Here is a 17931-nt window from a genome sequence, read left to right on the forward strand (position 1 = left end):
GAACTGGAAGAAGAAATATACATGGAACAACCCGAGGGATTTGTTGTACCCGGAAAAGAAAAGAAGGTGTGTAAACTTGTCAAGTCACTATACGGACTTAAACAAGCACCTAAGCAATGACATGAAATATTTGACACTACAATGAAGTCAAATGGTTTCAAAATCAACGAGTATGATAAATGCGTTTACATTAAAGGTAATGCAAAAGCTTATGTTATTGTCTGCCTTTATGTAGACGACATGTTGATTATGGGAAGTAATCATGAGTTGATTATTAACATCAGGAATATGCTGAAAAAGTCTTTTGATATGAAAGACTTGGGGATATGTGATACTATATTAGGGATTAAAATCTCTAAAATACCTGATGAAATTATGTTATCACAAACCCATTATATTGAAAAGGTACTTGAAAGATTTAGTACCTTAAACAGTCGTCCTGCTAGAACACCTATAGACTTAGGCGTTCACTTAGCAAAGAATCGAGGAGATCCAATCTCACAACTTGAATATGCAAGAATAATTGGTAGTCTAATGTTCTTGACTAACTGTACTCATCCAGATCTTGCATATTCAGTAAACAAGCTAAGTAGGTTCACAAGTAATCCAAATAAGGATCATTGCAAAGCCTTAACAAGAGTTCTTGGATATTTAAAATATACATTGAACTATGGTTTGATATATACAAAATATCCTGCAGTTTTAGAAGGATACTGTGATGCTAATTGGATATCTGACACAAAAGACTCCAAGTCCACTAGTGGATATGTATTCACAATAGGTGGAGGAGCGGTGTCATGGAAATCTTCTAAGAAAACATGTATAGCTCGATCCACTATGGAATCCGAGTTCATTGCCTTAGACAAATCTGGAGAAGAAGCCGAATGGCTAAGAAACTTTCTAGAAGATATTCCCTGCTGGAACAAACCAGTGCCTTCCATTAACATTCATTGTGATAGTCAATCGACAATAGGAAGAGCACAAAGCAGTATGTACAATGGTAAGTCTCGACACATTCGACGGAGACATAATACCATAAAACAGTTGATCTCGAATGGGGTTATTTCTGTTGAATATATAAAATCAAAGGAAAACCTAGCAGATCCGTTTACTAAAGGAATAAACAGAGATCAAATGTACAAACTGTTGAGAGGAATGAGCTTAAAACCCACAAAATAAAATATTTATAGGGGTAACCCAACCTTGTGAAGTGGAGATCCCATGACCTTGGTTCAATGGGACAACTACGTTATGAATATTAGTTTGAGTACTTGGAATAAGTAAAGGCTGATTCCTACAAAATCCAAGTAGAAAAGACCTGCAATATGTGGTGAGGTTAAGTTTTCTTTTAATGATTCCTACACCTAAGAGGTAGGGTATGGCATGATACTCTAGTTAGGAGATCACCTATATAAGTGAGAAGTAATGGCCGCTTCAATGAAAAACATTTATGAATCTAATATATGGTCCAGGGCCGAAATGGACACAACATGAGAACAAGAATATGTTAGAATTATTATTGTGTAAATACTATTGACTTGGTTTACATAAACAGTTGACTAGTTCAAGACATCATGTCACTACTCAACTAGTAAATCCTATAGTATATTACTAAGGAAGGTTCAAAGTCAAAAACTACCTATCCTAATGCAATAATAATTCACAATTCATTTATGTGGGGGATTGTTGGATAAATGAATAAAGAAGAGTGTTGAAAAGAAAAGGGAGTGGGACTTGTCCCACATCAGAAAAAGAGACAAGTTGAGTCTTCCTTATAAACTCTAAGTTTGAGTTAGGGGTTTGGGCTCCAAGGGGTATCAGAAATTTTTAGAAGGGGAAGACACTAATATGCTATGTCTTGGTGAAACACACACGCGTGCACGCTCGGCTCGGCTTCGCCCAGCCCGGTTCGGTTTGGTTCGGTGCAGTGCGGTGCGGTGCGGTCTTTGACAATATTAATCTTTTTGGAACAAATTTATTTGGAAAATAAATTTTGTTGGTGATGATGCATTCGGAACAGAGCTAGTAGTGCGGGTGCGCCACATGCCGCGCTAATGCGCGCTTTTTGCTGGTTCAGTGCCTTCGAACAGAACAAGGCTCGCAGGCGCACAGCTTGTCGTGCGGGCGCACGCGCCTTGCTGTGCTCGCAGTGCGCAAAGACAGTACCTTGCGTACGGCCGCGCGTGTTGCCGCTCGGCCGCGCGCGCTGCGCTATTTCTGGAAAACATGCGCGTCCCTTGGCAATCTTGCATCTGTTCTGGGCTGCTTTTGCCCCAAACAATGTATCCATTGGCTAAAGTTGTGACTCCTCAACGCATCCGGTCTGGAAAGACGTGACTCTTCATCGCATCCGATGATCATTTATAAATAGTCTCCTCATCCATCATTCAATGGTTCGAAAATTCTGATCTCATATTGTTGCATTTTACTCTCTTCCATACTTGAAAGTTGCTGCATAATTTTGTTCGCTGGTTTCGAGATTTGAAGTGTTGCAAACTCTCGAATTGAATTCGTTGTATCTTGGGGACGATTGCCTGAAACTTATAGCACTTTATACGGGCAATTTCGTCTTGCGGAGAAATAACATTCCTTGCCTCGACTTGCTGTTTCTATTGCTGCGGTTTTTTGTACGTGTTCAAGACATCCAGAGTAATATTATCTTACAGGTATATGGTTCATTTGAACAACATGACTTGAGTCTGAAATTGTAAGTTCACCTTGGCTCGTACTAATCAATTGTACAGATTCTACATGAGTATGTAGGGAAAAGTGCTACACCGAATAATGGTGGAAGCCACCTCTTTAGCTTGCATATCTATTCTAGAATAGAGACAATCATGACATGATACGTCATTGTCTCTTTCATTTCAAAATCGTCTAATCTATTGATCAAAGTCGGGATATCATCATGATTTATTTGTTATATATATATTGGTATGAAGCCTGGATTATTACATCACTAAGTCCTCAAAGACTCAACATATGTTCTATTTACTGTAATTTTCAGATACAGGAGAACCGGAGCCACAACCGGAGGAAGGAAAAAATGGGTTAATTCGTTAGATTGTAATGTACTACATTGTAAAATAAAATAAAGTATGATTGTGTAGAAAAACGTTCGTTTGACGTCATGCCATGAAATTTTAATAAATTGTAGTAATGTTTCGCTATTATAGTTATATTATATTATACGTTCAGTATTTGGGCCTCACATAACGGTTGAGTAGATTTGACAGAAGCTCTTGATGATCTGATAGATGTTATTTGAAGTGAGGACGGTTGAGCAATAATGAATATTATGATGAGGAGTGCTCATAAATCTTTTGGAGAATGTAAGCTTGAAAAATTTGCTTTGAATGTGTGTTGTATTTTTTCGTATCTCGTGAAGCTCTTCTCGACATTCTTAACTTATAATGCTCTTTTGCATTTTACCATTTAACATTTCATAGCTCATTAAGCAAAATTAATGTTGTCGCTATCCTTTTTTGATTCATCATATACTACAATTAATGGACAATTTGGCATTTACCAAATGTGTAAGGAAACGATCGTGACAGCAAAAAGTAACCAGCTCTGTGATATGTCTTTTAAGAAAAAGACTACGATATTCTGATATCTTGTTTGTCATGCATGATCAGTCTACTAATTTTCTGATAAAGTAGGTGAGATCTTTGTAAGATGTGTGGCTGATATATGAAGATATTTTACTCAACCATTTTCAAATGTACTTTGATATGATGAACTATTGAATATTTCTTATACCACATACTTGTAAACTCGAGCGGTCGAGTAGATGAAATAAGCTACTAACGCAGCGTTTGGTTGGGCGGATAAGGTGTGATAGATTATTTTATCACACCTAGTCCTGCGTTTGGTACGATTTTTATTTAACCAGCTAAATCATTCCTATGAGTGATTTAAGAGTGGTATTACGTGTGATAAAATAATACTTCCTTCCTCCGTAGGATTATTAATCCCTCCTCTATCCCTACTCTCTTTCCAATTTTACCCTTCTTCCTTCACCGCTATTGAACCACCTCGGCTGCCGGACCGCCGTCGCCGTCGGATCGCGGTCGCCGGACATACGCCGGACCGCCACGCACAGCCGTCGCCGGAACTCCATCGCCGCCGTCGGACCGACGTCGTCGCCGCCACGTCGGCTGCCGGATCCGCCGCGGGACCGCCACCGCCGGAGTGGAAGAAGAAAAAAAATAGGAAGGGCAATTTTGTCCTTTCATCAAAAATTTCAAAATTATCCTATACTTAAAAATCTTACCAAACATACTACCATATATTACATATCTACGACAATCATTTTCTTTATCATTTACATACTAATCATTAGTTAATTTTATCCTGCAACCAAATGCAGCCTAAGACTTTAGCGGTTGGATAACTTTGCATCTCGAGATCGGTTGAATGATTTCTTCTAAATCTGGCGTTCAAGTACTTGTAATACATTGGAATTAATACAACTTGATCTAACACAATAAGTTATTATTTGTTATCACGAAAACTAAGAGATATAACAATGAATAATAACAACCTAATTTTTCTATTATGAAATGAAATAAACATTTTTTTTATATAGAAAAGATGAAACTAAAACTTGAATTAAAAGTTAGAAACATCTAGAATTTGAACGATGAAATTGATAAGCTAGAACTAAATTTGCAGAGAACTAGGTATTTGTTTTGTTGATGACGAGTTGTGTGTGCTTTTCTAAGTTTCATTTTTCATCACGATTTTGGACCGTTAATGAACATCCTTGCACGATTAATGGCCAGCTGCCCTTGCCAATATATGGGCCTTTTATGTTTCTACCAAATATTCATTGGGCTTAGAATTTAGATTTTGGGTACAACAGTTTCTCTAACATATTTTGATAATATACATTTGATATTGTGATTACAAAAATTTGCAAAAGAAATTCATAAATGAATTGTCATTTTAACTGCTTATTACAGAAAATGAAGATTTGCGTGGTAACTAAGGGCTCATTAATTAAGTATAAATAATAAATAAATATATGCAAAAGGCTAAAACCGGTGTTCTAAAAAGCACGTTTAAGCTTGAAGCTCGACAAAAACGCTCCGCTTCGGAGAAAAACGGAAAAAAATAGTTAAACTGTAGTTTGACCGAATTAAACGTAATTAAGACGTTTAATTAAGTGTGTTTAAGCACAATTAATCGTATCTATTTAATTTTACATTTTTTTATTTTAAAACTATTTTATTTTAAAATAATAAATTAGGTTTATAATTTAGATGTTTATTTTTAAATTTTAATTATGATTAAACATGTCTGATAATGATTTGACAAATATTTAGCATTTTTTAATGTGATCTAGTTGCAAAAACAAATAAAGATTGTACTTTTGAGATTTTTATGGTTTTATAAATATGAGTATTAATGTATCAGAATTAAATTTATCATATTTATGTATTAGTTTATTCATTTATTGATTTGAGATAATTACAATTATACTAAAAATAAAAAACAATTTTTCACGGTTAAGTATATGCTAATCTTGGTTAAGCTTGAAAAACTTGAAGCTCGACGTCCGCGCTTCGGAGCGTTTCATGTTTTTTAGAATTTTGGTTAAAACAGGAAAAGATAAAAAATATAGGCCATAAATAATAACTATAATTCATGAAGCAAATCCAGCCGTCCAATATTGTGATCAAATCACCGCCGTTAATACTACAAGGTGATTCATTCACCGTTGGATCGACTCAGATTCGCGCGAATAAAGAAATCGGCGGTTGTCTAAATGGTCTGGTGCGTACAACTGTACAGTAGTAATACGCTGTGAACTGTACCATACAGCAGGATAAGTACCGCACTGCATTACCCTTTTCCTATTTGGAGAAGACTCCGTCGTTTGTTCTACCATTTTCTTTCTTCCTCTCTCAAGATTTGCGAATAGTTGCTTGAATGTCTGTAAATATACCGAAATATGTAGTCTTCACCCCTTTTCAGCCATGTGGATCTCAAGATTTTGATTTTTCTTGATTCTCTCCGGGAGAGATTTTGGGGATTTGATTCAGGATTTTTCTAGGGTTTCTTCTCTGCATTGATTATCATAATAAATTGCAGATTGTTTTTCAAACTGAAGGATCCGTTTTATTAGTACAACTTCTCGACCGTTTCGGTGAATGCGTCGCAGGAAAAAAATACAAGAAACGTTGTCCATGTGAAGGTAAGAAAGAGATCTTGGGACTTTTTTGGTTGATTTTTGAAGGAAACTGTCGTTTTTATAATTTTTTTAAATTCAGGATTGTCGGCTCGATTGCATTAGGTTTTGATGATAAAATTGCAGGATATTACATACATTTGGGGTGCTTATCGGTTGCTACTTTAACTTCAGTGGTTGATTGCGTTTAGATTGATGGGGATTAGGGAAAATTAGGTGAGACTTCTGCTGATTGTTTGAGTTCGGAGATAAGTATTTTTAATATTTTCAGCTAATAGTGGATTTACTTTGATTTTTAAGGTGCTTATGATCTCACAAACTTCGAAAAAGTTAGAAGTTTAGATTTTTTGATGGATTGCCTTGGGAAGAAGAGGAAAGGGGTCGAGATCTCAGCAGAATGTGAAAAGGTTTCTGAGGAACAAACGCAATTGACAATTCTTTGGTCACATTTGTCACTGGAAGATTATTCGAGAAGGAAAAAGAAGTGCAAGGAAGTTGTTGTCTCAAAAATTGTTGATTCAAGTCAAAGTGTTATTAATGTAGTCGCCACTGCCCCAGCATGTGGGACATCAAGTTTGGAACATCCAGGTAGAGGTCTTAAGAGGAAGATTGGATGCATTGATTCATCAACTCGATTGGGTAGGAAGAAGAAGATTGACCAGGACTATGAATTGGCTAAAACATTAGGAAAGGGAAAGTTTGGGTCGGTGTTGTTGTGTAGGAGCAAGGCCACTGGGGAGGAGTTTGCTTGCAAGATTTTGCGTAAAGGGGAGGAGATTGTGCATCGGGAAGTGGAGATAATGCAGCATCTTTCGGGTCACCCCGGTGTTGTGACATTGAAAGCAGTATATGAAGATGCTGAATCTTTCCATCTAGTAATGGAACTTTGCTCTGGGGGACGTTTACTTGATCAGATGGCTAAATGTGGCTTGTATTCTGAGCAGAAGGCTGCTAACATAATCAAGGAACTGATACTGGCCGTAAGATACTGCCATGAGATGGGGGTTGTTCACAGGGATATAAAGCCTGAAAATATCCTTCTGACAACTTCTGGACAAGTGAAACTCGCGGACTTTGGATTAGCTGTCAGAATTTTGGACGGTAATTTCAAAACAGTCTCTTTATGATGCCTGTTCTGTGGGGGTAAAATGTGTTATTTGTATTATGTAAGGTCTAAGAAGTGCCCTTTTTTGTGTTGCTTGTGCTGAGACTTTGTGGCCAGCAGATCTTTACCTAGTTCAGTGTTTTAGCGGTCTCATAGTAAATTAAGGCTGTGTTTAGGTTAGTCCTTTCCTTGTCAATACCATTTTGGTGATCATTGTGAAAATTAAAATGAACTTTTGAAGTTTTAGTGAGTTAAAAATTATACTTTTGCTTCAATTGTGTTAAGCTTTGATTTGGTAGCGGAGTCAACTTATTGAGTTATTAACTTGATATGGGCTTATATTATAGAATACTTGACCCGATCAGTCGGCAGGCCATTTCGAGGACGGGTATACAATTTTTGGCTTTTCCTTATTTGTCAAGTATTTGCAAGTTCCTGTTTCCTACAATATATAGGATGCATCCTCTGAAGTAGATGCGAACAGTTCTTGCCGTGCCAGACTCTGGAGTGCATGAATCAGTTAATATAAATAACCCCTCTCTCTCTCTCTCTCTCCATCACACACACACACACACAGAGAGAGAGAGAGCAATAAACGCTGTACATAGTAGTAGGACGGCTGCAGGTGCATTGTTTTTGAGCTAGAGAAGTTGGGGAAAAGGAAATAAGAAAGACTTGGACTTGCTTATTTCAATTTGTCTGAGAGGATTGAACAAAAAAGAAAACAGGCAAAAAGAGTTGGCATCACTAGAACCAACTGGACATTTTTATTTTACTTGTATTTGGAAAGAAGTCTTAGCAGATAGTGAAAGGGTCCGTGATGGAATAATTGGTTTGCTGCAACTTAGTTGACTAGTGTGGACTCACTTTGGGATACACTTTGTTTTTAAAAAATAATAGGAAAGAACTTATGATGGAAAATTAATCCTGTGACAGTGATTGAAAAGGGAGCGAAATGATATTTTATGGTATTGGAACATTTATGCCAAGGCATTTTTCATTTCAGGTGTGAGCTTGACTGGAGTAGTTGGAAGTCCTGCCTATGTTGCTCCAGAAGTTCTCGTGGGTGATTACTCAGAGAAGGTTGATATCTGGAGTGCTGGCATCCTGCTTCACGCGCTTTTGGTTGGTATCCTTCCATTTAAAGGAGATTCCTTGGAAACGTTGTTCGAGGCTATCAAGAAAGAAAAACTAGATTTTAGTGGTGGTATATGGGAAACAATATCTCAACCTGCTCGGGATCTGCTCTCTGGAATGTTGACACGAAGTATCTCGACGAGGTTCACTGCGAATGAAGTCTTAAGTAAGTGATCTTGTTTTACCAATTCTTTCATCGAGATTATGTTTTAGGTAAAATAGATAGTGTGTTGAGAGATGTAGATAACAAAGTATCAAGAACTCGTCATGTTGCTTTATTTTTTAAATAAACTTAAATTTAATTAACTAGTTTAGACATGACATTTTTCCATGTACTTTTTGCTTGTACATTCATGTATACCTGGGACACAAGTTCGAGATAAGTGTTTTGAGTGAATTTTATAAAGTCTATAGTTCATTACATATTTTTGGGTTGGAAACTAATTTGAAGAGAATTAAATAGAGGGTATCCCGTTCTGGATTTGTTTTTAAAATCCGTTTTTTGTTTTCTTATGCTCCTGAACTTGCTAGTGGCAACAGCCTAGAGACCCCCTTCTGCACAAAAATGAGTTCTGTTCTTGCTAACTCGAAATATTTATCTTTTCTCCAGGACATCCGTGGATTTCATTCTACACAGAACCGATGATTAACACCATAACTCTCAAAACAAAGATAAAGAACCATTCAAGATCCACTTCGAGACATCTAACATCCGATAGACTAGAGTCCGAGAGAGAGCAAATAACGTCCTTCAACACTCTTAGTGACTACTCTAATCCCGCTTTAGTTTCTGGTAGTTCTACTGAAATAGGTGAAGATGACAATGGACTGGTTGACGTTCTAGCAGCGGCAATTTCACATGTTCGAATATCTGAGCCAAAAAGAAGCAGGATATGCAGCCCCTCGAGACCCATCCAGCAGGAGTGTTCCTCTAACTTGAAGAGTAGCAACCTCTGTAAAGCATTTTGACTACCGTGACTATAACCTGGTGATGCATCTCGCCGTTTTATATATTGCGGGATTAAAATAACTTAAAGTCGTACGCTGAGAGGCTATGAATAAGTCGCATCTTTGTCTGTGGGAATGTGATGAACTAACTTTGTACATAATACTGAACTTTAACTTACCAAAATCACTTCTAATGATCATAATCTGTTTACTATCAACTTGGTTTGACCTAGTGAACATGAGAAGATGACATAATGAAGTGTTTGTTTCTGTATCTTGTACCTTTGATTGGTTGCTGGAATTTGACAAAAACTTGTATTCAAGCAACATGTTATATGATATGCAACTAAGTGTGCTTTCAGGATTGACTGCCATAAATCTGGTATATATTGGGGGGAGTTAACTGGAATCGGTTCGTTTGGATTGATTAATTTAAATTGATGAATTTCAAAATGTCGGCGGATTGTTTTTGTTTGAATGGACAAAATTTAAGTGAATTTGAAATTCATTCGATGTATTTAAACATCTTCGATGTTACTTGTGATGAATTAGATGAAAACATTTCTAAAAATCAAATCGTTCTGCTTGAATTAAATCCGCGAATACAAATGCAACCTTCTTAATTTTGGTAAATATTGTTTCCTCTATATGCTTTCTTGATGTATTATAAATTAGGGATACACGAGTGGTCAGTCGAGCATAAGTTGTGAATTGTGATATAACCAAGACCAACTCGATTAAGGATTACCCTATTCGAGTTGAGTTATTGCGGTAACTTATTGTACTGGAATTGGACTTAGAAATTTTTGTCCTCACAAAATTAATTAACCAAACATTTTTTTTTGTTAAATATAAGACAACAATCATTCTTTTTTTAAAACTTGATTAAGTTGAGGATTTTAAAACTCAATTTTGTTGGTTTAGGTTCATGGGTTTTAAAACAATTTTTAAATATTTTGGTTATATATAAGCAAATTAATATTTTTATTATAACAGGTATACTATTATAGTTATACGAAAATAAGACTTTTTTTTTTTTTTAAATTTCCCATGTTTTTGCTACACAAATTAATATCTGATTCTTTTAAAAAGAATGTACATGCTTTTTCAAGAACATCGAGAGTTGTAGAAAAAACTAAACAAAAGTATCCATACTGCCAAACATATAGCCCCAAAACTTTCTAGGGCCCTCTCTCTTCCTTATTCTCAATTTTGACGTGTGTAAACGTTCATTATTTATGTAGGGCCTTGGGAATTGACGTTTCATTTTATTTATTAATTTATTTTGAATTGACGTTTCATTTTATTTTGGGGCCTAATAAACTTCACGTTGCTATTTTTTTAAAAAATATATATTCCATTAAATATAAAGATCCGGCTTTTTTCCCCTTTCATTTTGCTGAACACGTGAATTGTAGTTTTGTTTACAGTTGCAATGTGGTGAGACTGAGTGAGTAATGAATATAAGCAACAGCATTTAGTAATGGACTAATAGTGACCTATTTGTGCTATTTGATGGTCTCTGCAAGCTTTTCAGTTTGAAAGAAATCCATCTTTTCGTCTAGTTTTTTTGACTAGAACTTATTATAATTGTTGGGAAAAACCCATAAACCGCAGAATCCATCGTGCTAAATCATTAAGAATTTGACTGAAAACTTAAGAGGAAGCGTAACTGAAGCCATAATCCTAAATTCTTTAAAACGTGTTTTTTTTTTCCAGATCTACGCGCTCTTTCCTTAAGAGAATCCTTTATTTTCTCTTCAGAACTATTTTCTTAATGAGAGAGATTATAGTGAAAGTGATAACGCGAGATCTGAGACCATGATCCATATTTATAGATAATGTTTATCAATATCTTCTGATATTTCTGTTTTAAGCCAATCATAAAAATAGAAATTACACTTATATCTTTACTCATTAAAGGCCCAGAACCTATTAGATACATTAAAGCCCAATAATCCGAAACCTTATTTGATCACTTTATTTTGAGCTTAACTTAACAGACAACTCACACACATAATTATTCACATATTAGCCCATAAAAATAACGATCCAACAAATTTGTGTATGTTTTACCCAAAAAAAAAAAGTTTATATGTCCACTTAAAATTCATTACAATCACCACTTAATAATACAGAAATATACATTTGGAACAAATAAACTTTGAGAAAAAAAAAACGTAAGAATTTACTACTTAATAATATAGAAATATACATTTTGAACAAATAAAATTTGAGTAAAAAATATAAGAATTTAATAAGGTTTTGTAATTTGTAAACTTACTATCACAACCTTGAAAGCACACTTTGTGGAATCGATTTTAAACAGAAGATTGTTCGATATGAATCTTCTGTGATCAGTACCATTTAAACAAGCACAGACTTGAATCCAAAACAATTACGCGGCGAGAAAGATACAAAAACGACTCAAGAATTTATGTGGTTGGGTTTTGCAACCTACATCCACAGCAGCCAAAAACAATAGGATTCTTCACTCGAGTTTTCCATTTCTGAAAGACTGTAGATGTTTGGTCCTTAATATCTCATTCATTTGTGTCCCAACCATAGGTGCCATAGTTGAGTCTTACTTTTTTTTTTGTCATAGTGGAATTAATCCGAGCTATCATTTCTGCCTCGAGTGTGTACAAACCATTCTGTTTGGTGCCTCTCATAACAGTTAATGACCCCTTGGAGATCTTCATGATACCACCTTCTATCTTTACACTCAGGCAATTTGTATCAAACATCCCCATAGACAACAATTTCCTCTTCAAATTAGGAACATATCTCACCTATGTGATTAACCTTTGACATCCATCATAAAGTTTAAGCATGGTGTTTCCAATCCCATTATTTTACATGTCTTGTTATTTCCCAGAAATACAAAGCCAGTATCTTCTTCAACTAAGTCTCGAAACCATTCCCTTTTGGAATACACGTGGAATGAGCATCCTGAATCTAATACCCGTGATTCATTATATTTAGATATGGCAGCAACAAGCACATCCGCTTAGTCGTAGCAATAACTTGCAACTGATAGCTGTTTTCCATGTCCTTCTTTGTGTATTTCATCTTTTTTGGGCGCATTCAAGCTTAAATGTCGTTCCTTATGGCATACAAAACACTTTGTTTTTCCTCTAGACTTGGATCGTGATCTGTTTCTTGAGAATTTTGCTTCCTTCTTGATCTGATCTTCCTTAGTCCATTAAGCCTTCTCCATTCATATCCTTTTTTGTTTCACGTTTTTTCTGTAATTCCTTTGAATTGAGAACCTATTTTACCTCTACAATGGTTAGTGGTTCTTTTCCATAAAGCATGGTGTCGATAAAATGTTCATAGGATCTTGGCAAAGAACTCAACAGGAGAATTGCATGATCCTCCTTGATTTTAATATCGATATTCTTGAGATCAAAGATGATTTTATTAAAATCGTTCATGTGTTTCCTTATTTCCTTTCCTTCTTCCATTCTAATTTTATAAAGGCATTTCTTAAAATACAATACATTCATCAGTCATCTCTTGAGATAAAAATCTCCAAATCTTTTCCACACCGCTAAAGCCGTGCTTTCTTCCGTGACTTCTCAAAGCACCTCATCGCCTAGACATAGCAAGATGTCACTTTGAGCCTTTGCTTCTGTTTCTGCAGACTTCTTCCTCTCTGTCCCGACATCACCTACTTCTTGATTAATGACATAAAATAATCGATTATGGACAAGATTAGCTTTCATCTTGATCCTCCACTGACTACAAAAATGAGTCATATCTTCTTCTTCTGTTTTTATTCTCTTTTACTTGATAATTTCTTTTCAAGACGAACCACACACATGACCAACTTTACCCGTTCTATCTCTGCACAATTCCCTAAAAATGCTCATCCAAAGGTTATTATCAGAACACCAATCAAACTCTTGATAGATTAAAATTTCGTTTTCTTTTAACTCTTATTATGCTGTATTTCAAAGCCATTAAAGGCATCAAAATACACTATTGCACCTACTTTCTTTAACTTTTTCATTAACTCCTTGTTATCGGAAGTATATTTCGGGAAAACAAGTTTATACAAAAAAAAAAAAAAAAATCACTTTTCATGTAATTTTTCCTAAATCACGTCTGCATCCAAAAGAATGAAATTTTTTTTTTGGTAAGACGACACGTACGTTTTTCATTTTTAGTATTGTGATAAGTTAATTCACGGTTTTAGTTCACTATTTTGCATTTTGTTTTCAATTTTTGTCATGATTCATCACAGTAATATTTATCGTCATGTCAGTAGTGACTTTCAGTGATACGTCACCATTTTCCGGCACTATTTCACTATTTTGATTAAAAAAGACTGAATAAATGCAAATTAGCAAGGGAGACTATAAATTGACCGATAACACGACATAGACCGATGATGTAACGTTCCCTCCAAAATAATGGGACTGACCATAAATAAATTTGGACCGCCCTGATGTGAGATTTGGTGGTGCCTCAAAAGTTTATCAAATCTTTTCAAAATAATACAGTCGACAAGTTCCATACATGTTGTCCAAACAATCACGTAGATATCAGCTGATTGTTGTTCCCTCGCACAGACCAAACAGATGGAGATTCTTACTCTTAGTTGCTCTTTTCACAACTTATTTCTCGGCTTCGGCCTATTTTCTTGAAAAAAATCTGTTGTGATATTCTCTTGATCGTTTCTTCTTCACACCATGTGGGATGCTGAAGCCGAATTCGAACCCGATCGTGATCATCTGAATGAAGTCCTTTCGACTAGCAATACAGGAGTGAAGATTGATGGATTTGTGCAAAAAGGCCAGTCTTGGTAAGGTGTTCGGCTTTCTTGATAAAAATATTTTGTGATTTGAATTGTTTCACTTGATGTTTTATGTTGTTAGTCTCGGATTTCATTTTTCAACAACGTAAGAAATTCAAGTAAGTGTCCTGAAATTTAATATTTTGTCTGCAACTAGGTACGTTGCAACTGATATTCCCAGTGATCTTTTTGTCCAGATTGGAGATATCAGTTTCCATTTACACAAGGTAGTTTAAACCCGTTATTAAGCCATAGTTAGAATCACAATCCTGAGTTTATAATCATGAGACTGATCGAGAATATTGGTTTTTGATCCACAGTATCCTTTTATTACAAGAAGTGGGACAATGAACAGGATCATATACAAATCATGCGGCGAAACCATGAACAAGATGGTTCTTGACGACATTCCAGGAGGGCCTGAATCTTTCGAACTTGCAGCAAAATTCTGCTACGGAATAGCAGTAGATTTAACCGCGAATAATATATCCAGCCTAAGATGTGCGGCCGAGTACTTAGAAATGACAGAAGATCTGGAAGAAGGCAATCTCATATTCAAGACCGAAGCTTTTCTCAACTATGTGGTTCTATCTTCTTGGAGGGATTCAATAATAGTATTGAAAAATTGCGAAATTCTCTCCCCTTGGGCCGGAAATCTCCAAATTGTTCGAAGATGTAGCGAATCCATCGCGTGGAAAGCTTGTGCAAATCCTAAAGGTGTTAAATGGCAGTATACCGGGAAACATCCTAGATCAGTTTCCAGTCCGAGATGGAATTCGAGCCCGAGTAGGAACACGCAAGTGCCGCCGGATTGGTGGATTGAGGACGTGTCGATACTGAGGATCGATCATTTTGTTCGTGTAATAAATGCGATTAAGGTAAAGGGTATGAGGCATGAGTTGATTGGAGCTGCTATAATGCAATATTCCGCCAAATGGCTGCCTTGTACGATTCAAGAGAATCCGATTTCGAGGTCCGGGGGCAATGGCAATAGCAGCAACTGGAAAGACGGGCTACTACACATGATAGTTTCGGGTTCGAAAGACAGTATAGCACCAAGTCAGGCTAAGGATCAGAGAATGATTCTTGAAAGTCTGACAAGTATTATTCCACCACAGAGAGACAGTGTTTCCTGCAGCTTCCTTCTCCGGATGCTTCAATTGGCAAACATGTCCAACATGGCTCCGGCATTGGTGACCGAACTGGAAAAGCGTGTCGGTATGCAGCTCGAAGAAGCAGCATTGGTCGATCTGCTGATACCTAGTTATTACAACAAGAATGAGACAGTATACGATATCGACCTTGTTCGGAGGCTTTTGGAGCATTTTCTGGTTCAAGAACAGACGGAAAGCTCAAGCCCAAATCAAGGTTCGTTTACAAAAATTAAAATTTTAGATTCGGCTCGACCAGTGAGTAATTATAATGCCAAGATGAGGGTCGCAAAGCTCGTCGACAGTTATCTCACCGAGGTCTCGAGAGACAGGAATCTGTCACTGTCCAAATTCCAGGTCCTGGCCGAGGCCCTGCCCGAGTCATCGAGAATGTGCCACGATGGATTGTACCGAGCAGTCGACTCCTTTCTTAAGGTAAAAATTCGGTGCATTTTATTTTTCATTTTAATTATTACAATCATTTAACTATCCTCTTCCCACAGTTAATTTTGGTCTCCAGTCATCAAAACCATTTTTGTTCTGATTTTGAAAAAATAAAATTTCCTAAAGAAATATAATTGTTAAATTGAAGTATATGATAAAATGAAAGGAATAAAAAAGTAGCAACAAACAAGATTTAAAATTTATTTCGAACACATTTCGAACGCAACTAAATTCGACAGGCGCATCCAACAATGACGGAGCACGAAAGGAAGAGGCTCTGCCGGATAATGGACTGCAAGAAACTCTCCGTCGATGCATGCATGCACGCCGCGCAAAACGAGAGACTCCCCATCAGAGTCGTGCTGCAAGTCCTCTTCTCCGAGCAAGTGAAGCTAAGCAACGCCGTATCCAAAAACAATTCAAAAGAATCCGCGGAAGTCAACATCTACCAGCCCTTGATGATCTCGAACGGAAAAACACTACTCGAAGGAACTCCACAGTCGTTTCAAGAGGACTGGGCGACGGCGAAAAAGGACTTAAATACTCTAAAATTCGAACTCGAATGTGTTAAGAGTCAATATCTTGAACTCGAGAAGAATATGGAAATGCTACAAAGAAAGTTCGATAAGGGGAGTAAACCGAAGCAAACAACAACTTGGACCACAGGGTGGAAGAAGCTGAGAAAGTTAGCTAAGATGACAGAAATTAATGATCCGAGGTCTCAGGTGCCGAATGAAGAACAGACTAAAAAGGCAACACGAAGATGGAGGAATTCGATTTCTTGAAGAACAATTGTGTAGCCGGTAATCAAACAAAGTAAAATATTTCAAGATTTTCTTCATTTTCATGTTCACTCACAATGGACACAATTTTTGTGATCCTAAATATCTTATATCAATCGAACTGCTTACAGAACAAATCTTCTGGCTTGGACCTTCTTTCCCTTTACTCAAAATCAAAATGTAATGTTTGAATCTGTGTTTTATGAAATATTATGAACTTGTTTAAAAGTGGCCCATACGAAGTGCATGTGGTGTGGTGAGATTCGTTTATTTCGGTTGCTCATCATCAATGTTATATGTTTATATGGTTCGCTTTTACTTCATGATGCATATTTAAATTTTTTGCTTGATACTGCATGTGCAGTGTAGGCTCAGCCCCTTCGAGGATATCTATGTTTGTCCAAGAAAATTGAGTAGAATGAATCAGATTTTGTGCTCCAATTTGATCTGTGGAAGCCTATTAACTTGAGCATGTGTTCTTTCGAGTCACGGCCAACAAAATTGATATTTTTTTTCTCTGTATTGGAACAAAAATATAAAACACTACTTTATCAATAAACAACTAACTGTATACAATACATTAAAAAGTTAGAACAGATAGTAATTAAAATCAAATCGCTCACAAGTTAAGCAAATTAACTCAAGTCACATTAATCAAACCAAATTAATAGCGGAAAAAATTGCATGAAAATTTGATTGCATCAAGAGTAAGAGTAGTACCGAGATGTTTGATATCTTTAAAAGTCCTCGAACGTCGTGCTGCTAACGTTGTGCTGTTTGATCTGGTTGGCTATATGAATCATAAAAAAACAATGTCAGATCTTAACGATTAATCTGTCTCTGCGGGGACAGGGCCGGTGGTAAGGAAAGTATAAGATTGATAAATAAGATATATGAGACAACCTCAGTATATAAGCACATTCTCCCCGGTCTCATGAGCCTAATATCCCGACCCATCGGCTTGGATAACACCTATATCTTTTGACTTAATGATAAGCGTTTGATCCTAACAATTGGTGTCAGAGTTAGGTAATGGGTTCAAGTTCTCCAAGATACATATTTCTATACTTCTTATGGGGAGAATGTCGGACTAAGAATGTATGAGTGTGAGTAGTGCATGGATGAGTGATCTCCTTAGAAATTCTCATTCATTAAGCTTCTGATGTTGCGCCGCTTAATCTTATGGGATTGATGAGCCAAAAAAATGACGTCAAATCTTAACAAATATACTATATCTGTTGGGGACATGATTAGCGGTAGAAAAAAGTTAAGTCTGATCTCTTAGGGATATGAGATAACACCAGCAGATAGTCACGTCCTCCTCGGTCTCATGAGTCTAACAGCCCGACCATCGGTACCCAAGTAGG

The 17931-nt window shown here is 36.5% G+C and overlaps 2 protein-coding genes across 4 annotated transcripts; both read left to right on the plus strand.

Annotated features, from left to right (window-relative positions):
- The first annotated feature begins 5858 nt into the window (after positions 1-5858).
- LOC142526560 (serine/threonine-protein kinase PEPKR2-like) lies at positions 5859-9660 on the plus strand. 3 transcript variants are annotated; one of them, XM_075631038.1, is made up of 5 exons: positions 5859-6202; positions 6323-6412; positions 6497-7297; positions 8308-8604; positions 9049-9660. In XM_075631038.1, exons 3-5 carry the CDS (start codon positions 6547-6549, stop codon positions 9405-9407), a joined length of 1407 nt encoding a protein of 468 aa, XP_075487153.1. In that variant the 5' UTR covers positions 5859-6202; positions 6323-6412; positions 6497-6546; the 3' UTR covers positions 9408-9660. The 3 variants fall into 3 exon arrangements, with proteins under 3 accessions (XP_075487153.1, XP_075487152.1, XP_075487154.1); XM_075631037.1 differs by having other exon boundaries at positions 6279-7297; XM_075631039.1 differs by lacking the exon at positions 6323-6412.
- A 4170-nt stretch (positions 9661-13830) lies between these two features.
- Positions 13831-16839, plus strand: LOC142528001 (root phototropism protein 3-like). Its single transcript, XM_075633031.1, has 4 exons — positions 13831-14196; positions 14345-14414; positions 14508-15773; positions 16022-16839. The coding sequence occupies exons 1-4, from the start codon at positions 14084-14086 to the stop codon at positions 16565-16567; spliced, it is 1995 nt and encodes a 664-aa protein (XP_075489146.1). The 5' UTR covers positions 13831-14083; the 3' UTR covers positions 16568-16839.
- The last annotated feature ends 1092 nt before the right edge of the window (positions 16840-17931 follow it).

The sequence above is a fragment of the Primulina tabacum genome, chromosome 15, assembly GCF_025594145.1.
Source record: "Primulina tabacum isolate GXHZ01 chromosome 15, ASM2559414v2, whole genome shotgun sequence".
Taxonomy (NCBI): domain Eukaryota; kingdom Viridiplantae; phylum Streptophyta; class Magnoliopsida; order Lamiales; family Gesneriaceae; genus Primulina; species Primulina tabacum.